Source organism: Vanacampus margaritifer, chromosome 8, assembly GCF_051991255.1.
Source record: "Vanacampus margaritifer isolate UIUO_Vmar chromosome 8, RoL_Vmar_1.0, whole genome shotgun sequence".
Classification (NCBI taxonomy): domain Eukaryota; kingdom Metazoa; phylum Chordata; class Actinopteri; order Syngnathiformes; family Syngnathidae; genus Vanacampus; species Vanacampus margaritifer.
This window is the reverse complement of record NC_135439.1, coordinates 17,909,377-17,931,905: the sequence shown is the minus strand read 5'-3', so window position 1 is coordinate 17,931,905 and position 22,529 is coordinate 17,909,377. Positions and strand designations below refer to the sequence as shown.

The following is a 22,529-nucleotide window of genomic DNA, read 5'->3' as shown; positions in this document are numbered from 1 at the left end:
TTTCTTTTCTCCTCCATGAAGTGATTAATCAAAACATATGTTATACGAGGCACATGACAAGAGCAGCTACAGCTCCCTTTTCACAAAGTACCAGTTAGGGCTGAAATCAAAATGAATAATGATCCAGTCTACCTGAAAAATTAAAAAACCCCAGAGGTACACTGAAAATGTTGATGTCTCTTTGCCCACCTGAAGCCTTTCAATAATATTTCTATAATCTTTGGAGGTCGGAATTCCGGAATCTCGTCTGGAAGTGTTCTTTGCCGACAGTTTCCAGTTGAGGAGGCTCTTCTGTACAACATTATTGGACTTGACGAATAAGTTGTTCACTTGACTGTCCAGATCCACTGGGATGGCAATGGCTCTGCTCTTAGCTGCGTTGAAAATTATAAACTTGTAAATGGTTGACACATTGGTGTATCACACTTTTTATTATATCTAAACAACAATATGCTTCTAGGTTGGTGGTCCATAAGTGTGATATCATACCGACGTCTGAGAGAACTTTAATGCAAGCTTCCACCGAAGCTTTCTGTACAGGGTTAAGCCAGTTACAGTGGAAAACTCTGAAGACCCCCTGCAGTAACTGTACAAACACAGGCTGTCGAGTCTGAAAAAAAGAGCGGTATATCATAATAATAGTTTTAGTGTAAAGGAGAAGTCAATCCAAAAATGTTCTTTACAATATTATGTTCCATTTAACCCTAATAGTCTAAACGCGGATAGTAATTAATATTGTCTTTGTGGAATATGAGTTGAGCAGCAAAATCTGCCTGTTTTTTTTTTTCCATCTCATGGGGTGGCCATTTTGCCACTTGCTGTCACTTTGAAAATGACATCACAGTTGCTCAGTGCTTATGTAAAACGACCAATCAGAGCTCACCTGTTTTCTGAAGCTGAGCTGTGACTGGTTGTTACCTAAGCCTGAGCAACTTTAACTTCACTTTCATCCAACCATTTCTCTGAACCGCATATCTACACAACGGTCGCAGGTGTGCTGGAGCTTATCCAAGTTGTCTTCGGTCAACAAATAAAATAAAGCAAGCAAAACGGCAGCCCCCTGAGATGGATAAGAACAGGTGGATTTTGCTTATGAACTCATATTCCATAACCACAATATTAATCAGAATGCCGTGTTTAGCCTAATGGGGGAATAATTTGAACATTTTGGGGTTGATATGCTTTAACATTGGTGGTGAACAACATGAGCAATATGACTATTACAGTAGATTCCCTGACTATAGTGGAGGGCTCTACAGATTTTAGTGAGCCAGCTGTTTGGACTCATCTGCACATCCCACAAGCGGTTGTTACATGTTGAAAGAAAAATCTATTGGCTGCTCTCAGCCCTAAAGGACAATAAATACCTCAGTTATCTTTCCCAGAATGGCAGCCTGCAAAAGAGGGTAGTTATATAATGGATAAATCTTGTGTAAAAAGAAAATGTAATGAAAAAAAGATTTTCTACTGGAGTGATGGAAATATTTCACTGGGAAACTACACCTAGGGCTTATGGAGTGACCGTTTTAAGTCATTGCATCAGCTACACTCATCCACCCATCCATCTATTTTCCAAACCACTTATCCTCAACAAGGGTCGCGGGCGTGCTGGAGCCTATCCTACCTGCCGTTCCAGCAAAACCATGTGCAACACACCCACAAATTTGGGAACATCAAAGTCACTGTGCTGACTAAGCCACGAGAAATTCACACAGTGTAGATAGAATACTTTTTCAACCACAATCTCTTGTATCACATACACAAAAAGTTGGTGGGCCACACGGGATACGTTGGAAAAATTAAGGGGTGAGTCAGTTACTTACATACATGTTGCGAGCCATCTACGCAGAGAGAGCAATTTCGTATTTTACAATGTTTGCAATGTCAAATTTACATCAAAAATCAATAATTAAATCAATGGGTCACAACATGAGCTTAATCAAATTAGTTGCAAGACGACAACTGGATCAAAACTATAACTTAAAAAATAATCTAGTTCTGATACAAAAAAATATTCAAGAATTTCTTTATTGTTGTGGTTGTTTGTTTGCTGTGGTGTGCAATAGCACTATTGCTTTTGGCACTCTAGCCATGTAAGCAAAGCAAAATATTAGAAACAGCTATCAGAATGAGTGGAGGTTTATACTGTAATCCACCAATTAATATACTATTGTAATAATACACCATTGACAATACTTTTTTTTTGTCTGCATCTTGTGGATTGGATCTCAGTGTTTACGTTGTGACTGGCCTACATACTGATTATGTGTATGATGATGGTTCTTCTTTCAATCCAATTAACAAACGCATTCAAAACCGACAAGTCAAAAATACAATTGTTGACAGATTGCAAAGCGTGTAAAATGCAACTCTGTGTAAAATGCATTACATAGCATGCTACTGTTTTCACCACAGCATATTTAATGCCAAACATTTCTTGTACCTGCAAGCTTGTGCTCTGATCAGAAAAAGGAGAGCTGAAGAAACATGTGACGATGCTCATGACTGTCTCGGTTACATAACACTCCAATATGGTATCTGCATGCTTCCTGTCACTGGTGTTGTTGCACACCTAGACATAAATAAACACTTGTGATGCATTGGATCATATCTCTTTTTCATGAGTGACACTAGGGCTATTTAAGCACAGTCTCCATTCATTTTCTTACTTCCAGGTGCCATGCTTTGCTTACCCGACAAATGTCCACCAGGAAGTTTTCAAACAGCTTCCACATGTGGTTTGATGTATAAATCTCCTTCATTTCCACTTCAGTGTCGACATAGCAGTGGTTCAGGAAGTTGATATAGGCAATCTTTACCTACAACATGTGAAAACCTTGTATCCATGAAATCTGCAATACTGAATGAATTCCAACTAAAATAAAAAACAAACTTTATCACCTCAGGAATACAGTCCTCATGCGTGACAACCCGCACAATGTCATCCAACGGCAACAGGGAGTTGCATTTGATCTCAGTGTAGACGTTTTTGCCCTCAGTGCAGACAGCTAACAGTTCAACCAGGTGGATGTGGTACATTAAAGGGCTGTTTTCGTCCATACGGTCCCGCTCGGAGCGCATCATTTGAATTAATGTTTGAAAGGATGCACGATCGTTGTAGAAGACCAGGACATCCTCACCCGAGTTCACTAGCTGAGGGGGTCAGAGTCATAGCAGACAACTGAAATCAGTGGCATACAACCATTTCACATCACTCCGAGAAAAATTGCATTCTCAAAAATGACTACTGGAACATACTACAACTCAACACCATCATCTGATTGTGCGATTGGGCGTAATTGGACATTAGAATGAGCCTTGATGCACAACTTTTAGTTCATAAAAAAAACAAAAAACTCAAACCTCAGCCATGACAACGTCTTGACACTTTTTGATGAACTTATTCTCAGCCTTCACAATGGTTTGAAGAAACTTAAGGTACTGGACATGTCGACCGTGTGTCTCAGCACAGTGGACAAAGTGTTGAACCACACGGTCATTGATCTCACTGCACAGTTGGAAGTTATTCATGAAAATGTGCTGCATTGTAATGGCCTCTAGAATCTGAAAGAGCAGAAAAGCACAAAAAAAAATGAACAGGATAAGAAACACAACTAATTCAAATGGCTGATAAAGCTTAAAATGAGGTCTCTATCAATGGCTAGAATCTGATTTGGGTGTGTCCCTCACCCCTGGGTTAAGAAAGAGGTTGATATGCTTGTGAAGAATAGCTTGGTTTTGCTGGTTGCCTGCACAGAAATTCTGCAGAAACTCATGAGCCACTTTCATGATATCTTGCATGCGAACATCCTCGCCCTGTTGTAGAAAACACACAGAATCTTTCCTTTTTTCCCCCCTATAAATATGATTAGGCATGTGATACAATCTTCAACCTCTGAACTACATAGGGACCTTTTCATATGGAATCTGTAGAAGCTCTAGCACTACGCAGTGAGCTCCCATGTTTCTCAACAGCCTCTGTTGCTGTTTCTTACTCTTCTTCCCTGAGCTCCCTTCCTGGACGCAGAGCATACTGAGACGCAGCAGAATCTGGACAGAAATGGGAAATAAGATTTCAAAACAAAGAAAACAGCTCAATAACTATACATGATAAATGAGTATACCTCTTTTACAACCCTGTAGTTATAGTTACTAGTGCCTTCTGTACCGTTCTTGTCAGAACCGAGTGAATCCCCCTGTAAAACAAAGAACATGGACGTGTTAACTAATTACAGTATTGGACTGCATCAATTCAATTTACTGATTTGAAGCTACTTATATGTACTGTACCTGTTAAACCATCCATATAGTTTCTCAAAGGTACAGACACATAAACAACCTAGATGACAAACTAGGTCCTTTAAGCTTTGCCTAGGTCATAGGTGTCAAAGTCAGATCCTCAACAGATGGATGTTTTCAAGGTTTCCCTACTCCAACAAACCTGATTCAATGATCATGATCATGATCATTATCAGGCTCCTGCAGAGCTTGCTGATGAGATGATCATTTGAATGAGCTGTGTTGGACTAGGGAAACCTCTAAACCATACAGGACTCCATCCCTTGAGGTTGACACCTGTGGCCTAGGTTGTAGCTCGGAACTGCTGACACTAGCACTAGTAGCATGTAACATTAAATTGTAGCAACTTTACCTTCTTTTTGTTATCTGACTCAGAGGCTCCATCACCATCCATCCCATCTTCTCCCTGTCTTTTGTAAACCCACAGCTCGGACTTCTCCACAATGGACCGCAATTGGTCGAGGTCTGATTTGATCTGCTTGTAGTTATCAACATCCTGCCTGGACACAAGGAGCTGGACCTACGACATATTTTGATACACAAGATGGAGGGTTTACTTTCCTTACCTTTTAAAACATTTAAATGTTCAGAGGTGGGTGTGTCAATGAATTTTGAGCGTCTGTCATTCGAGAATTGTCAACAGTCGGGACTCCCTTCCGTCATCGTCAATACGTCAATATTTCAAGCCGAACAGCGCTGTAAACGTTAATCTGTCATTCGTCATTCCTCAGCAAAATGGCCATCGCTCAATGTTCCCATCATTCGACGTCGTTGGCGGGCTGACGGAACGTCCACCTTTTTTTCCTAAACTTAATCTTAACTTCATGCCTGCATGGAACTCTATACTCTAGGTATTATTGACACCTAGTGGTAGAAACGGTGCTCTGTGCATATCTAAAGGGGCTCAACGTGTTCCAATATTGAGACTAGGGATAGACCGATTATCGGTTGGGCCGATTATCGGTGCCGATATTCAGCATTTTGACGAATGACGGCATCGGTCATTTTGAAGAATTATACAGCCGATAATTGATCCATTTAAAAAAGTGTTCAGGGGAAAAAAATCAGGGAACTGATTACTTACATTTTTATAGATGCTTCTGACCCTGGGATCTCTCTGCACGTTCTGTTTTTGTTTGAAATTAAAACTAAGATAACAGTAAGTAAAATTTTAATACATCAGATATTTAGAAATTTTAAAATAATTTATTTACTATAGCAAACAATTGGGAGCTATTTACTTAAATTTTTATTTAACTTTTGAAGACATGCTACGGCATCCTGGAAAATCCCTGAACTTTTTTTTATATTTGTAAAACAAAGATGTCTACCAATTAAGACTTTTTTTTTTAAACTCCAATATTTTCTTTTTTAACTAAACGTTGTTCAATAAACATATTCTTAAATGAATAAACAAACAAACAAACAAATAAAAGCTAAAGTTTGCATTTTTTTAAAAATTTATGCCAATATTTTCCCTTCTAGTGAAAATGAATATCAAATACAGTAGTACAGTAATACCAAATATCAGTTATTGGCGTCCTTGACTACGGATAATCGGTATCGGTATCAGCCCTGAAAAAAGCTGTATACAGTATTGGTAATCGCTAATTGGCCTAGGGCATGAGTTCAATGGGGCATGACAAGTTAGGCTTTCAATACATCACCAAGAAGCTTCACTGTGATGCAATTATTCAAGTTAGGAAATTGAAATTCAGATCAAAATTATTTAGATTCAGTTTCTGGTGGCATATATATTTCAGCCCATATTTCTGTTATGCTGTTTTAATGTATATCCAAGTGTTTGCGCATGCATTACGCGACTCACGGGAAGGGAGGGGGAAGCTCGAGCAGAATAGTTGAGGCAAACATTGGAGGTTGGTGCTTGAATTGACACTTTCGTCTGACACGTTCTTTTTTTTGGCGTCAGCTGCGGGCAGCAGAAGCTATTTTTGTGTGCTTAAATAAGGTGAGATAACCAACCAGCATCTTCTGTCAACTGACTTGAGAGACATTACATAAGTGGGCATCCGTCAATGTGTTCTTTTTGTCATTCGTCAGTCAAGTGACAAGGATATTGATAATTACCTTGACGAACAAAAACCTACTTCTGGCAATGCTGAGTCCATCAATGTTTCTAAGTTTCTCGTCAATCAGGGTATCCGTCATTGACTGATTGACGGCCCTCCCGTCAATATTGACTAGGGATGTCCAGATCACACTTTTTTGGATCAGAGTTAGAGTCACCTCATTTTGCGATCGGCCGTCTCAGAGTCCCGATCCGAAACTTCTGCATTTTATTGAGGGGGGGAATTTTTTTTAATTTAATTTAATTTTAATTTTTTTATAACTACCCCAACACCTTTTATATGACACGTAAACAGTGGTTAAACTAAGTAACATTTAAAGTTTACGTTGATTATGGCGCCACCATATGGACAAAGTCGGTAATGTTATGCCTGAAGGAAGACCACGTTTCTCATTAGGACAAACATTCGACGACAGTCAAATTGACTTCCGTCTTATGTAACGAATGGGTAAGGGGGGATGTGACGTATGCCATAAAGCAGTCAACAAATGTATAGTTTTTTTGTGTGGCAGTGTTCCTACCATCCTCCTCAAAGTATTTTAGTGCCAGTAAAAGTGATACAGACCCCTTCAGGCCATGGCAAAGGTACAATTTAACTAGTTTTAAGTCGATGTTTCGTCAGAAGAGTTATGGAAATATTTTATTAAGGTTGAAATGTTCCTTAGTGCTACTTTAAAGCATGCTACTTAACACAAATTGATGGGCTTACCTAATGTTGTTTTACTTAAAGAAAAAAAATACGGTATCATAAAATCCAGCCTACATGGCGCACCTGACTATAAGCCGTGTGAGCCAAGTTTGGGGAATACTCAAGTTTGGTCCACACATAAGCTGCACCCAACTGTAAGCTGCAGGTGTTATAATGTTACCGCACTAGTACATGACGGTTCCCACTACCACAGAAGGGATTGTCGGGACAGAGATGACTGTTTGGGAACGCAAAGTGTCCCATTTATTAACATCTGAACAGTATTTGTGAGGTGCACAAATAATAGTCACAGTAGTAGTACAGTATAACAGAACAAAACTTACAGCGCTTGACGAGGCAATAACGTCAAGTGCCTAAATAAAATCTGTTCTTAAATGTGCTTCCCAGTAAAGGTGCAATTACTGTATAACTGTACAAAAATACATTACTGTAACAAAAATAACCAGCCTTCTTTAGCGGAAAAGTCTGTCCTTGCCGGTAATTCTCGTGCCATCATCTTCCTCTGCGTAGTACTTAAAACCTTCAAACTCCTCTTACTCAGTGTCGGAAAAGAAAAGGTCCAGAATGGCCTCGTTAGCCATTTCCCCTCCTTTTGTGTCACTCTCAAAACCAAGAATCGAATGTCAGGATCGAACAGCCTCCCAACGGCTTTGTCAGCTATTGCGCCGTCCTCATGGTCACGCAGCAGTCCAGCTTTCTTAAACCCGTTGGTGATCGTGGATGTTATCAGACTTCTCCATGCTGTCGGTATCCATTGGCAGACTTTAGCAAAAGTTGCTCTTCGCATGCGACAAGTTTTGGTGAATGATTTGTCACCGCTAGTCCTCCAAGTCTCCCACTGAACACGCAGTGCCACTTTAAAAGCACGATTGACACTAATGCCTAGTGGCTGCAAATACTTTGTTGTCCCCCCCAGGAATCACAGCTGAAATGGAGTTTGTGCTCTTGAAGGTTGTCAGTAATATGGGCCCTCATAATGTCCAAAACGAGCAAAGCTTTTTTCTTTTTGCGAAAAAATCCCCCAGGTCACTTGCCATAACACTCATTCAGCCATTCTTTCATCACACTTTCCATCAGCCACCCTTTCTGGTTGACTTTTACAGAGATGTCTTTCAAGAAATCTTCTTTTCGTACAGTCATCTGTTTAAAAATCACCATCGGTGGAAGTTTTAGTCTGGATGCTGTGCAGGCCAGGACACAAGTGAAATTTGTTTTTTCGTGGCCAGTTGTCCTCAGTGCAACGGACGACTAACCTTTCTTGTTCACAGTCCTTGTGAGAGGCAAGTCAAAAGTCAGAGGCACTTCATCCATGTTTATTATCTCGTCCGGTCCGATGCAATATTTGTTCATCTTTTTTCGCATGAATTCGCAGAACAGTGCTATTTTCTCCTCGTGGTCTGGAGGGAGTTGCTGACACAGTGTTGTCCGTGCGCTGATGGATAGTCCTCTTCATGCCATGAAGACACCATGATGGTTCACCTTCAAAATCGTCAATATTCACTTAGCCGGCTGTTTTTTGGGCTTTCAGTCGGATCTGCACCATTGAAACACCCGGGCCATCTGCTCTCTGCGTGTGCACCCAGTCTTCAAGAAAGTCTTCTAGCTCGGGCCATCTACTTTTCAGACCTCTGAAAGCTTTTTTTTGTCTTTTTGCATTGAACGAGTTCTTCCTTCTGCCATCTCCATCGTCTCACCATTGACTCATTGATGCCAAGGGTACGTGCAGCAGCTCTATTACCTTCTTTGACAGCCAGATTGATTGCATTTAACTTGAACACTGCATCATATGGTCTTTGCTGCTTCGTTTCCATGATGAAGTCGTAAAATATATATATATTTGTGCTCTCTTGGATTACTCTCGTCACCTCGCACAAACCATCTGTCTCGCTCTAGCACTTCCTTTATAGTGCGCCCCCTCGTGACATGGTGTATTAGCCGCTGGGTCAAATGCAAGTGAAAAAAGTAGCAGTTTATAGGTCGGATTTTATGGTATATGTGCGTGAAACAAGCTAACTTCACAACAAACAAAAGGCTAATTTAATCTTGCCAGAGTAAGGTGCCGGGCTCCCTTCAAAGGGCGTTAAGAGTCACCGGCGCAGGGGCCGCAGATGGATCTGCAGGGAGGAAACAGCCCGATCCGCCGAAATAACACAAAGCACGTCCAAGTCACCAGCGCCTTATGGCGGCGGGGCTTGCCGGCTCCCGGTTGAAGAAGTCCAGTGATGCAGCGGGGAAGCAACGCATCTACTGTATATTCTTTCCGCCACACGAAATGTTCTATTTGCGCACAGTGCAAGTCGCACTGTCTACGCTTTCCATATTAACGATAATAACTTATTATCATCTACTTCCAAATACCTCGGCGCCATTTCCTTGTTTAGCCTCGCCAGTCGATGACATTAATAGTGTCAACTGTAGCAAAGTGACGCCATGACGCACGCTAAGCTGTGTGGAAAAATTAAGTCTCACTTTGTTCCGCTGCGCAACTCCAGATTTAATGAAAAGTTATTAAAAATAACTTCATGTATTTATCCGAGCCCTGATCGGGAGACAACGTCCGATTCCGATCGAGTCAGCAACCACGTGATCTGGCCCGATTTCCGATCATTTGATCGGATCATCCCTAATATTGATGGAATGCCCACCTCTTTAAATGTTGAATCATCTGTGTTACCCAGAACTGCAAGTTCAAAAAAACAAAAACAGAGAAGGAAACAGCAGTGGTCAGGTCTACCTGTTTGAAAGCCATGAGAACTTCCTGCCTCTGGCTGAAGTGTCGGAAGAGCAAGTGAAGTGCTCCAGACACGAGAGGAGGGTAGTCATGCATGGTAAGATGTAGAAGCACTCTTAGGAAGGTACGTCCACCATGGTCATCCAGGTCTAGAGGAGTGTTTTCTTCACTAATGGAGAGAAAAATAACTTACTTTAATTATCTTTACTGATTCCTGTGTCAAGCTTTTGTTTATGTAGCAAGTTGAGAATTACCTTCCTCCAAATATTCCTTCTGCCTGCTCCTCAATATTTTCAAAGTCAAGATTCCCTGAAGGGTTTAGATTTAGGTTTAGGATCTTTTTGTATTTTAAAATGTTTAAGAATGCACTTGCACTGGGCCAACTCTTCTATGCTGACCATAGTTATGCTTCCCTTCTTGGTCCTCCACTGGCTTACAGTACTACTGTGCTGTGCTCACTTGTGCCAATCAAATTCACAGTATGAACGTCATACGCCACTGAATACACGGCAAGTTCAAGCGTACTGAGGCTGATGTCTACCATGGTTGAGCATGGCACAGTGCACTTGCATTCGTCAACCAGTCAAGATTTTTTAGTGTGCCCTCACATACCTGGCATCTGACTGGTGACATTAATGGTTCCGTTCTGGCTGGCAGCATTTTCTGATTGCTGGTTGTTTTCATCAAATTCTCTTTTGAAAATACAGAGTAGGCAGGAAATCCTGTAGTCTAGCCGCACGTTTAGGATAAACTGAGGGAACAGAAGGTATAATTAAAACAACAGCGTTGGTTGTGAGTTCCAGTAAGAAGTAGTATTCTGCTGCCACACCTGTAGAATTTCAATGATTTTAAGCTTGGTGTCCATGACCATGATATCTTCTCTCTCTGGTTCAGCTTGGACTTTAACTACATCGCCCTCAGGCTGAAGAGTTGGTATGGTGTGTAGCAAACTGCCTCCTCGCAGCACTACTTGGGTCATTAGCTCCCCAACTCCATGAATGGACTTCATCACATTACTGCCAGCTACAGAAACACAAACCTCAACCATGATGGAAATACCATGAGTGAAGTGTCAAGAGCAAGATGCCAACCTTTGGTTTGCCCTTCTTTCTCAATCTTGTCGATGGGGTATACGATGCTGACATGGACACAGTCTAAAATATTCAGCAGTATCTTTGTCAGCCTTAACAGGTCACTGAAGTTGTAGAACCCAAAGTATATGAGGTTCCTTGCCAGATTCACTACCTATTGAAAAATAAATTGACAACAATGGCTTGCAGTGTATAGGAAAACTGGTGACCACATAACACAACACAATATGGTGATGTCGTTGGTTTTGTTAAATATCTGTTTGAGCGATGTCTGTGCATTTATTCATTTATATTTACATGTTTTAAGTAAGTATATATATATATATATATATATATATATATATATATATATATATATATATATATATATATATATATATATTCATTCTAAAAAAAAATTGCCCAAAACTTGATTAAAATCGTTTTTAATTTTTGTCAACTAAAACTGGAGTAAAGCTATCGCATTAAAATAGCTCAAATGTGACTGAGACTACCAAGCATTTTCATCCCAAAAAATTAACACTAAAATGTCTGACAAAAGCAACACTGATGACATTTTTTCCTAGTGACGATGATATTTCCTCATAATATCAAAATATGTCATTAGAACAATGAAGCAATTGGCAATACTGTCTCCATATCATCCCTATCTCCTATCTATCATCACCCTTTTTGTAAGCTAAATTTCAACTCCTGACTTAATTAACATTTCTGCAGCAGCCAAGATGCAGTGTACAACATCATCTTGAAAGACAAAAGGGAAATATTGTTGGGATTGAAAGCTCCAAACCAGGGATGATGATAACAAGCAGAATTGGCACATTTACATGAGCTTAAAGTACATATTCAATTGTGCTCCACATCCCATAAATACATGCTCCATACAAATGTGGCATGATTTAAAATGAAAGAAAAGAAACAGGCTTATCAGTGGTATAAAATGAATTGGCAAGAGGCATACAGTAGTTACAACAAAGAACAAAATCTAACACAAATGACCACTTTTTGTTTTATGTTTATGTATGTTGATTATTCAAGACAAAATACCTCAAAGGTCAGCTTGTTTTTCTCCTTGTCAGAGAAGGGAACATTTTGTGACACTACCTCTCTCAGGTAATTTTCTACAAAATCCATGGTGAGGAAAAATCGCTCCTTGATCTCATCTCTGCTGGTTCCATCATTATCATAGCTAGTAAGACAAATGGAAAGTTAGACAAGAAATGAACAGCACCACTGAGAGCAACATGCATGCAAATTAATCCTGCAACAAATTTAAGAAGGAACTCACTCGTCAATTGTAATTTGAGAGGGGATCTCAGACCAAAGACGAGCATATTTGACAGGTGTGACCTGCTCCTGGGGATCACGGTCCACATGCATGTGCAGCATGAGGCGACAGAAAGAGGCTCGCAAGTCATAGGGCAGATCCTCATCAGACATACAGCGAAGGATCAAATCCACGTCCAGCTGCCCAGAGATCTTATTGATGGCCAAGTACTGACGGTCCAAACACATCCGGGCAAAAAGGTTGAGTTGGCACCTATCAAGAAATTGTGTGGATGACGTTTGCCAGCTACAGTATGCGTTTTTAGTAAGTTTTTAATACACCCACATCATATAGAGCTGCAACAAAAAGTATGGCAACTCATATTATTTGGAATTCTACATAAAATGGTCACAAATGGGATCTGAACTTCAAAGCTACAAAATATAGACAAATTAACTTGAAGTAAAGTTACTGGTTGTCACACACTAAGTGGGGTGAAATTTGTTCTCCTTATTTGATAACTCCCCCGAGGGAGCAGTGAACAGCAGCGTGCCGAGCTCAGGAATCATATGGTGAACTAACCCACCTCCCACCAATTCCAACCCTTAATGCTGAGTGTCAAGCAAGGAGGCAATTACCTCCTAGTCTCAGGGCGGACACTCTACCAATAGTCCACTGAGCTGGTAAATACAGTCTTCATCAACATAGCACACAAGCAATAATTGGGAATTAATTCATTGATTATTACACAAATTAAACAAAGCAAAATGTATGTTCAAACATATCTGACCTGTAGTAACTGACCACCTCATGATCCTCCTTCTGACCCTCCTTTGCATCCTGGGCCAACTCTCGTACGCTCTTGCTTCGTATATCCTTGAAATTGTCCTTCCAGAAAAGCCACACCTCCTCTTCATCTTCAGCCTCAACTGGATTATCACCATTTGTTGCTACTTCAACCTCAAACCTTGATAAAACTAATCTAATACACAAGACATAATTCAAAGTTATGTATTGATTGATTTTCAAAATAAAATCAGATGGGGCTAACCTAGTTTCGATGAGGATGTCAGCATTGGACAGATCAAGCACTGCATTACAGATGAGCTCCTGAGTCACAGGGATGGATTTGTTCATGGACACACAAAGATCTGACAGGTAGTCCAAAAACCTGCGTACAACAAATGCCAGATATATCTTAACCCAGATTTTTACTTGGTCACTAAGCAAAGTATTCTTCATCATTCTGATTCCCAACATGAGGGGCAGAATAATGAGCTATATTTATTATTGATTATATATAATCTGTCCCAATGTAGTGCGGACAAAATAATGATCTAGGAATGATCTAAGGGATGACTTGGAGCCAGACAGAAGGAGTCATTCCATATCCCCTATGACAAAACTCCCTTCAACTCTTTTGTTTCTGTGCATCTTAATAATAATAACAATAATAAATAATAATGCTGATGCTAGGTACACACAAACAGGCCAAATTTTTGCATTTTTCCTCCCTCACAGTCAAAGTCTACAAACCAGATATTTCTTAAAGATTATACTGAGCAAATTGTCCAAAGATTTGAAACAACTCAGGATGGGCACATACTGCACCTCTACATACAATTGCCACATACTCAGTAAAATCCAACAAGGTGGCCTTTATGCAGTTGCTAGCTTCCCTAAAATTATCGAAAAAATACGTCACCAAACGCGCAAGAAGTCTGTTCGAGAAAAAAAAAATGGAATTTATTATCCTGCTATTGACAATTCCGAGATTACGTCACAGGTCAAAATGGCGGGGTTATGTTGCATTTGAGGAGGGTTTGGACTCGAAATGTCAACAAAGATTGATCTTGTATTAACATTTGCTTCGAAAACTTTGAGGTTGGAACTGACACAATCAGAGTGGGATAAATCCGATTTTCCACATTCCTCGAATGCAACATTTGTCCTCAGTGAAAAGATACTCTCCACTCATTGAAAAGCATTGCACTTTGGATCATTGTAATTTGATGTGATGATTATTTAGAATTGAAAATGTGATGAAATGTTGTTTAATTACCATAACATTATGTCTGGTTTGCATGTTGGTCTCAGGCAAAAGCAATACAATACACCGTGGAAATGAAGCGTTGCATTGTGGAGATATAAGAAATGCCTGGATTTTCAGAATTGTCAATCTGCGATCTTGGCAAACCCCACTTCCTGTCATTTTACAATAGCAGTCAGAACTCATGCCATTTTCTCAAATTCACCTTGGCTCCCGATTCTTCCTCACTAGAGTGACAAATGTGTCTATCTCTGCAGCAGTAATATGTTTCTCGAGCAACTTCCGGTTGTTGTGCAGTAGAGCAGTTATTGTGTCTTCTGCAAGCACATCGTAGCCTATTTGCTTCTGCATGAAGCGAAATTGCTTGGCAATATATTCCTGTAAAAAGAAGACAAGAGAGGATAATTACCAAAGAATGAAGGCCATTGAGTCAGAGTGAAGCAGTCGTGTTCACCCACCTGGTTCTTTCTGTAGTCCTGCTGAGAGTGACGTAGCACTCTGTAACAAAGCCTACAAATGTGTCGAAAAGGAGCATGCCGTTGATCACCCAGCTCCTCTAGGCGCAACATGGGACCATCACCACTGTCTGTGAAAGGGGCTTGGAGAAGTTTGAAGATCTACACAAACAGTGAAGAATTCTAAGATAAGCTCTTGAAAATATTTGAAATTCTTGAAGGACTTCCTGTGGATTGACACAAACCTGCTTCAAGATATTCTGCTCTCTCATGAGTTTTTGTCTTTCTCTGTTAGGTTTGTTCACCATGATCTCCAAAACATCCTGTCCACTGTTTGGAATGTCCACTACAAAGAAGACTAAATCTTCCAGAAGCTTGGTCACAAACCTGGAGAGAGTATGTGCGGGTATATTATAAAACATACAGTATGTATACTATACCTAGAACATAGATGTAATTTGAAATAAAATTAAAAGCTGTTTGAAAATAAACACTGTAGTGTTTACCTTCTTTCATTCTGCGTAATGGTTCCCTTTTCCAGTTTGCCTGCAATTGACGCCAACACTTTACTTGCATCGTTGGCAAAGTCTAAATCCCGCACCTCTGCTGGTGGCACTGGTACAATGGCAAAAGCCTCCTTGTCTTCTTTCACTGCGGAAGTTCCAATCTAAAGACATTGAACATGATTCATATTAATATACTGTATTTATCTACTTGATAAATGACAAGCCTTTTTTTTCTTTTTAAATCAAACTCACTCTTAACATAACAGGCTTTTCCTCTTCTTTGTCAATGGGGAGGTTGGTGCTGTGAACCCACGTGTTGGTACACAAGTGCTTTAGCCGCACATATGAACTCCTTGAAATTACAACAATGGAAGAACGCAGCAATGAAGCATGTGAAATGTTTAATTCAAAACCAAATCAATTCCGGCATTGATTAGAAAAGACAGAATTCAAAATTTGTGATTGGTTAATTGAATTGTTATAATGGATGAATTGAAATTTACATACTAATTTAAAAAAAAAACTGTCATTGAGCATCAATGAAACAAATGAAAAAAAAAGAATAAAATAGGAAATCTCTAGAAACAAAGTAGATTATAATTGCTACAAAATATAGAAACAATATAAATAAGTCATGTTCTCATATTCTGCAAGTGTCTATTGATGGCCAATAATCTGCTCTAAAGTATTGTCAAACCGGTTGTCATTTTTATTTTTGCAGCTGATGAATGTAACAAATAAAGTAACCTCTAATCTACTTTAGTTCCTGTTGAAATCAAGTAATCAGTAACCAGGATACATTTAAATCCAGTAATAAGTAACTAAATTATTTTTTCATGGTAACTATGCCAACCCTGTAATTAACTCAATGCAAAATACCGCAAGATCATGAATTATTACATAAACTGGAACATTCAGGTTTTAAGTAATCTACATATTTGTTTTTGGTTGCAAAAGAGCAACAGCATAATAAGTAGCAGTACTAGAGATAAAGCCTACAACGATACAATCAAGTGTGTGGCATTAATGCGGATAATCCAGTAATGACCTCTGCAGGAACGTCAGACAACAGAATGCTCACAGCTACCACACAGGAGTGTCAGTATTTGTGTGCTCACTATGTCAAGCTGCCAAGCACATGTAGACAGAAGACACTTTCTTGCTGGGGATTATGTAACTGCTCACTGCTCAGTGTAGCTAACAAGCTTATCTTTGTGTACTGCTTGCCCCTCAAATTAATTTAGTCCTCTACTAGCTAAAGTTTGAGGGGCAGGGTTATTTCTAGTATTTATGAGTTATTACTGTTTTTCTCTAAATGTACCGTTATTGTGTGGTGACCAGTCCAGGGTGTAGTCTGACTTTTGCCCTTAATCAGCTGGAATGGGCCACAGTTCCAGCAGAATACAAAATAAATGTATGGATATTCATGTATAATTTGGCAGACAGGAAAAAAAAAACTTCTCTTTCGCTCAATGCAACAAGAACAGCGAAAAAATGATATTAAATATATAGATATTATATAAGTAGTGGATGTATAAAGTTGCAAATGTTTTTTTAACGTGTTTAATTTGTACCTGGGCACCATCGAGTCTCCGCCTCTCAAAGTGGTGGGGTCTAATTCAAAGATGGACGAAATGTCCATGCCATCTGGGACTGGCACAAGGGTGTACATGATTTTCTCTTGAGGGGCCCGTAGACGGCCACGTAAAGCTTCATTATCTACATCCAGCTGAATTAGGAAGATGAACAATGTAAGAAAGACCTCCAGCCACAATCATGGACTCAAGTTAAGAAAATCTATGATCTATATCATCTATGCATTATACAGTAATGCTGAAGCATACACATACCTGACATACCCTGGAGCCTGGCTGAGTACAATATAATAAAAGTCTGCCCACTAGTGGTGGTTTCAAGTATGAAATGAATCAGCGTTCAGCACTACCAGTACTGTAAATCGATTTGTTGAAATTTGTTTTATATTGCTTGATCTTTGATCGGTACAAAAACACAATGTTGCTCTATTATCATACATGTGTAGCCAAAACTGTACCACTCCAAGTAGAATCTAACCATTTTGGATGTCTGACAAGTTTTTTTTTTTTTTTATATGATAACAATTTTAATTATGCACAATATTTTTAGGACAATCCATTATTATTTATGTTAGTATTTGTAATTTAGTTATATCTTACCTGGAAATTAAAAGGTGTGAAGTCCACCATCTAAAGCAGAAAGCAAAGATCCAGCAGATATATGAACACAAAGACAATCATGACAGTGGAAGGCCAATCAACACTCAGTCATCAAACTGACTTACTGCAGATCGCTGCTCAACACTCTCTTCCTCAAACTCAGGGTTCACCTGTCAAACAAACCACATAGCAAGTTACTACTTATTATTATTGTTATTGCGCATGGGATTTACCTGCGTACCTTAGCCAGTTTATTATTAAATAAAAACATTTTGCTACACTGTAACAAATTGGGAATGTCAGCGACAAAGGTGGAGACACACACCTCACCCACCTCTGCAGCCAAATAGCAACCAGTTGCCAAATGTTTAAACCTGAACAGGCTGTTCCAATAGCCTGCACCGCCCCGACATGGGTCATGGTGGACCACCTGCAAAGGTCAAAATGTAAGACAAACTCATGGACTTTTCCACGTGTTTGCTATCGTTAAAGATGTAAAACAGTGCAAACAATACTTCTTCTTCAGGATTATTAGGCTCCACACACCTTTCCAAAAAAAGAACATACTCACCTCTACTTCCCAGAGTGCCTTGCTGCTGGTGGCAGATGTGGCAGATTGGCGGCCTGTTGTTCTAAGGAACACATATTGCTTCTTTCTGTGGTCGTCACATGTAAGGAACTTTTCCTGCTCTGCATGGAACAACCGAACAACATCTCCCTGCCATTGCAAATGTAATTTAGAAGGGAGTGCAATCTGTCATGTATGTCACTAAATGTAATAGCAATGTACCAACCCCTTTGAGGATGGTTTCCTTGTTGTCACTCCATTTCATGAATAAAACAACTTTCCAGCTGGTGTTGCAGTTTACAGAATTAACCTAGATAAAAGATGTAAAACAAAACATCAGAGGCCATTTATTAAAATACAAAACCATACAACTATATCATACAAATGTATTAACTATATAAATTTAGTAACTACACTAAATAAAGACAATGCAGCACTATATAGTTAAGTTAAGTTTATTAACATAAGAATTAATAGTTTAAAAAGAAGAAATATACATATAAGAAAAGCGACCAAAAGGTGTAGACTTGAAGCCAAAGCTTATACTGTCTACCCTTTTCGCATAATACTACATTCAAGGTAACAGAACATTCACATACTGCATCTACACACAAGTCCAACATTATACTGCATATATGCATGCATATGTTTATAAAAATGTTATAATTACTGACATACATATAAAGAAAAATATATTTTGTCCATATTTTTACAATAATAATAATAACTATAATAATAATAATAACTATAATCTTGCATTCATACATGTATTTGAAATTCTTAATTGAGTTACACAGTTTCAATTTACAATCAAAATTATTCCAGTTGACTCCTTTTACTGACATACATCTCACATGTTTCACATTTGTTTTTGTTTTTCCAAACATTGAAGTTCCTCTCAGTCTCAGCTCATAATTGCTAACTGTGTTGGAAGAGTATATAGATTTCAAGATGAAATTTCTGCTGTCACTAGCAATTAATATTTAGCCATTTTGGAAAATGTACAGATATACAGTCATGGCAAAAAAATATATACATTAGACCACCGCTTTTTAAAATTTGAATCAATGTGAAATTGTACCTCATTGCATCCTGGGTTGTCGACCAGCTGGTGAGTGCTGGCATGTAGAGGCTGTCCTGCATTCACTGGGTTAAGGACAACTTTATCTCCAATCACCACCTTCAGGAGTGCATTAGAGAAATTGTATACAAAATTAAAACATACTTCTGAAATATGCACCTTTTTTAATAAAACATACTTCTGCATATTACTCTTTTTTTTAACTATCTATCTCCCAATATGTTGCAATATCAACAATTGGAGAGTAGTCCTACTGTGTTGCCATGTGCATTACCACTACTGTTTTACTAGGGCATACCAGAAAACAATTTTTTCATTCAGCCAAATCTCTGCATTCTTAAAAAAAACATCTTAGTCCCATCTTCTATCACAATATACTAAATATTTTCACAGATTAGTTTAGAAATCAGGTGAATAATTAAAAAAAAATGAACACTAGAGGACACTGTGGACCGTATCATGTATGACTTTATTGGACAGTAGTTAACTATTCTTTGCAATGGTACAGTTGAGGCTGCTTAAATGAATAATTTTTATTTAACTCTTTCATCTGTTTATTTTGTAGCTATTTAAATAGGTACTGATGACATTCATTATAATTATACATACAGTAATTTATCCACAAGTCCTGTTAGAATTAAAGCATCAATTTCAGTCATCTACCCACACTGTCTCCCAGGGACCGCAATTTGTAGAAAGGTTGGATGTAGAACCAGGACCCCTCGTTTCCCGCTGAGTCCAGTGTCACCCTCATGGCATTCTTTTCAAGCAGTGCAGGTAGACGCTTGTTCACTGTCAGGTACTTATTGCTTTTCAAATGCAGAAGCTTGGGAGAAAAGTATTATTGGATGTTACAAATTACTGTAAATAGCTACATTACCATCACAAAAAGCAGCACAAAGCAGACAGTGAAAACATAGAGACTAGTTAGGCCATGAAAATAAATGTCACACAGCCGAATACAGCAGGACTCTGTGATTTGCTTTGTATTTGTTTATTCTCTAAAAACTTTAAGTGACTTCAATCGAAAGATTCAAGGACCTTTGCTACAGCATGGATCAATTTCCCTTCCATTCAATATAATAACTGTCTCGACAAACAACAGGTCAATATCTGATAAAGCTGGTGTCATGTTTAACAAAAGGGGCACCATAAGGCCAGATGAGATGTGCGATTACCCTTTTGTAAAATCTTATAAAATTGTAAAAGAGGGACTATACATAATGCCAATCCCTATGATGCTCATTACTTATGAGATTATCTCTCAAATTGTTGAACGTACCTGAATGACATTTCCATACTGGATGACTGATCCAAGCAACTTACGATTCTCAGACTCATTCTGCTTCTTTTCCAAGTCAGCCGCATGCTATAAAAAAATAAAATTAAAATTAAAATAAAGGAAAAATAAAGTTAAACGAATTAAGGGAATAACTGCAATAAAGTTGCAAAGAGATAGACTTCCATAAAAATTGGTACTGTTCAGTTTGTTCTATTCTGTAAACAAAATAGAAAATATGCCATTAAAAAGATAATATTGTAAGGCTAGGTTTTGTTTGGAACGTTCACACATAGGTAATATGTTAACTTTATATATTAATAATTTAACTGTGATGAAAGTAATTAGATACAGTATGATGGGAATACTGGGATACTGAAAAAAAATACTCAGGAAGGAATGAAAAGCAGTTTTGAAAATGTTGATGTTGCTCATGAATTGCATCTTATTCGACAGTGCAACTGTGTATTTAGTGAATTTTGTATACAGTAAATTTGTTGTGTATGTCAAAGATAGCCATGAACCACAAGTAGTGGTCACCATGGCAGATGCAGTACTGTATATAGAGAGGAGGGGCCTTACATGCAGTTTGTTGAGGAGAACAGTGTCTGTGGTGCTGTTGCCTCCAGGTTTTGCTGCCTTCCAGAATTGTTTCTGTGCTGAGTATCTGTTCATGGGACATAGTTTGAAAAGGCAATCTGGAAACAGAGGACAACATATGCCAAAATTGCATTAATATACATTGCTTGTGTGAAGCTTGTTTTACACCACCAAAAAAGTATCCTCAAATCATTTTTAATTTACCTTAATTATGGGGATCTTGATTTATGAACTGACACAATGAATTAGCTGTATTTGACAAGGTGTCTTGCCTTCCTACAGCCTCATCATTCAGCTCAAAACAACAACACAAAAATGCCAGTGGACAGAGAAGTGATGTAATAAGACACTGAAACGAACTCAAAGTGAAAGGTGCCATGAGATAACAATGTTGGTGAGAATTGGCACGATACCGTACTGTAAATAAAACTGACTTGAAGCTCTTTTTTAATGCCTCTGCCATTCTAAAATCATTAGGACCCATAGTAATAGTGCTGAACGACTATTATCATAGGCTTATGCCCATTCATCCCTATGGATGAACACTATTCACGTATAAAATAATCTTATAAATATATGAAATTCAAGCCTCTTGCATTTTCATTCTTCATTTTCAAACTTACTATACCCTCTTTACCATATTTATTTAAATCCTGAGGGATAGGTATTTTGTTTTATGTCATGTGGAAATGTGTGTTGTGACCCAAAAAAAAGTCATTGAATATATTTGTATCCTTGAATTTTGAAAAGAAAATTCTGTGAATCTTTAAACTAAAAAAAAGTTAAAATAAAAAAGTAAAGACCTGCCTGACAGTGAGTGTTGTTTTGTTTTGCAATACAAACGAATGAGATAAATAACAGAGAGACGACTACAACTAACAATATAACAAACTTCTTGTGCTCACAATTGTTTTTAAATTGGATTTAGTCACAGTCAAATTAACGGGAGAAAATTTTCTTTACCGCAATGTTTTATGTGCCACCACTAGTCTAAACATGGATTTCTGATTAATATTGCTTTACTGTAGTTGAATATGAATAAAGCAGTAAAACCCACCCGATCATTTTTTATCTAGTTCAGGATGCGAATTGTAGTAGTAAATTGTAGTAGCTCTCTACTCTGTGATTTAGTCACCATGCACAGTACAATTTTACTGTTAGTTGCTTGTTCAAAGGGTGCTGGTCTTAGTTAGTTATGTGACATTCACGAACGCATCGAGTCTTTTGAACGCTTCTACAATGTGAACGATGGGAATCGAATCTTTGTAGAGAGCCGTTCAAACCCAAAAACGTCCACAACCTTCAGACTCATTAAACAAAGTGTTTGATAGGCCTGCTGCCTTACCTCTGAATTTCTTGGGTGGGTTGTTAAGGTCACCTGTGTCTGGTTGAACCACGCAGCGGTCATCCACAAGCCTAAGGAGACAGTTTCCAAAATTAACAATTAGTCAATTGAACCCTCTTTTGTCATAAAAAAATCTAATTGCAATCTTAAGTGCCAATTGTATAGGCCACTTAATCTAGCAGTAGACTTTTTTGTGCAACCGTAACTAATTGACATACTAATTGATTATTGTACTGCCCTCAAGTTTTACTGATAAATGAATGG

General features: G+C 38.6%; 1 protein-coding gene across 8 annotated transcripts in view; it reads right to left on the bottom strand.

Moving 5' to 3' along the window:
• Positions 1 to 22,529, bottom strand: part of itpr1b (inositol 1,4,5-trisphosphate receptor, type 1b) — a 71,258-nt gene that overhangs the window by 37,083 nt on the left and 11,646 nt on the right. For 4 of the 8 annotated variants that reach the window (XM_077572552.1, XM_077572554.1, XM_077572556.1 and 1 more), the window contains exons 3-39: positions 22,266 to 22,336; positions 20,903 to 21,018; positions 20,324 to 20,410; positions 19,709 to 19,867; positions 19,042 to 19,140; positions 18,187 to 18,270; positions 17,964 to 18,110; positions 17,718 to 17,822; positions 17,518 to 17,562; positions 17,393 to 17,422; positions 16,772 to 16,926; positions 15,450 to 15,549; positions 15,198 to 15,358; positions 14,937 to 15,078; positions 14,695 to 14,853; positions 14,442 to 14,614; positions 13,238 to 13,357; positions 12,977 to 13,168; positions 12,208 to 12,459; positions 11,967 to 12,108; positions 10,920 to 11,073; positions 10,658 to 10,851; positions 10,441 to 10,579; positions 10,083 to 10,137; positions 9,832 to 9,997; positions 4,652 to 4,819; positions 4,125 to 4,196; positions 3,913 to 4,050; positions 3,691 to 3,816; positions 3,364 to 3,564; positions 2,902 to 3,153; positions 2,694 to 2,819; positions 2,444 to 2,572; positions 1,824 to 1,841; positions 1,368 to 1,394; positions 490 to 610; positions 190 to 374 (exon numbers count right to left, since the gene is read on the bottom strand). In XM_077572552.1, coding sequence (XP_077428678.1) covers positions 190 to 374; positions 490 to 610; positions 1,368 to 1,394; positions 1,824 to 1,841; positions 2,444 to 2,572; positions 2,694 to 2,819; positions 2,902 to 3,153; positions 3,364 to 3,564; positions 3,691 to 3,816; positions 3,913 to 4,050; positions 4,125 to 4,196; positions 4,652 to 4,819; positions 9,832 to 9,997; positions 10,083 to 10,137; positions 10,441 to 10,579; positions 10,658 to 10,851; positions 10,920 to 11,073; positions 11,967 to 12,108; positions 12,208 to 12,459; positions 12,977 to 13,168; positions 13,238 to 13,357; positions 14,442 to 14,614; positions 14,695 to 14,853; positions 14,937 to 15,078; positions 15,198 to 15,358; positions 15,450 to 15,549; positions 16,772 to 16,926; positions 17,393 to 17,422; positions 17,518 to 17,562; positions 17,718 to 17,822; positions 17,964 to 18,110; positions 18,187 to 18,270; positions 19,042 to 19,140; positions 19,709 to 19,867; positions 20,324 to 20,410; positions 20,903 to 21,018; positions 22,266 to 22,336 — 4,810 coding nt within the window. Of the gene's footprint in view, positions 1 to 189; positions 375 to 489; positions 611 to 1,367; positions 1,395 to 1,823; positions 1,842 to 2,443; positions 2,573 to 2,693; positions 2,820 to 2,901; positions 3,154 to 3,363; positions 3,565 to 3,690; positions 3,817 to 3,912; positions 4,051 to 4,124; positions 4,197 to 4,651; positions 4,820 to 9,831; positions 9,998 to 10,082; positions 10,138 to 10,440; positions 10,580 to 10,657; positions 10,852 to 10,919; positions 11,074 to 11,966; positions 12,109 to 12,207; positions 12,460 to 12,976; positions 13,169 to 13,237; positions 13,358 to 14,441; positions 14,615 to 14,694; positions 14,854 to 14,936; positions 15,079 to 15,197; positions 15,359 to 15,449; positions 15,550 to 16,518; positions 16,537 to 16,771; positions 16,927 to 17,392; positions 17,423 to 17,517; positions 17,563 to 17,717; positions 17,823 to 17,963; positions 18,111 to 18,186; positions 18,271 to 19,041; positions 19,141 to 19,708; positions 19,868 to 20,323; positions 20,411 to 20,902; positions 21,019 to 22,265; positions 22,337 to 22,529 lie in introns of those variants that run through there. The other 4 variants (XM_077572555.1, XM_077572558.1, XM_077572553.1 and 1 more) reach the window with 3 other exon arrangements.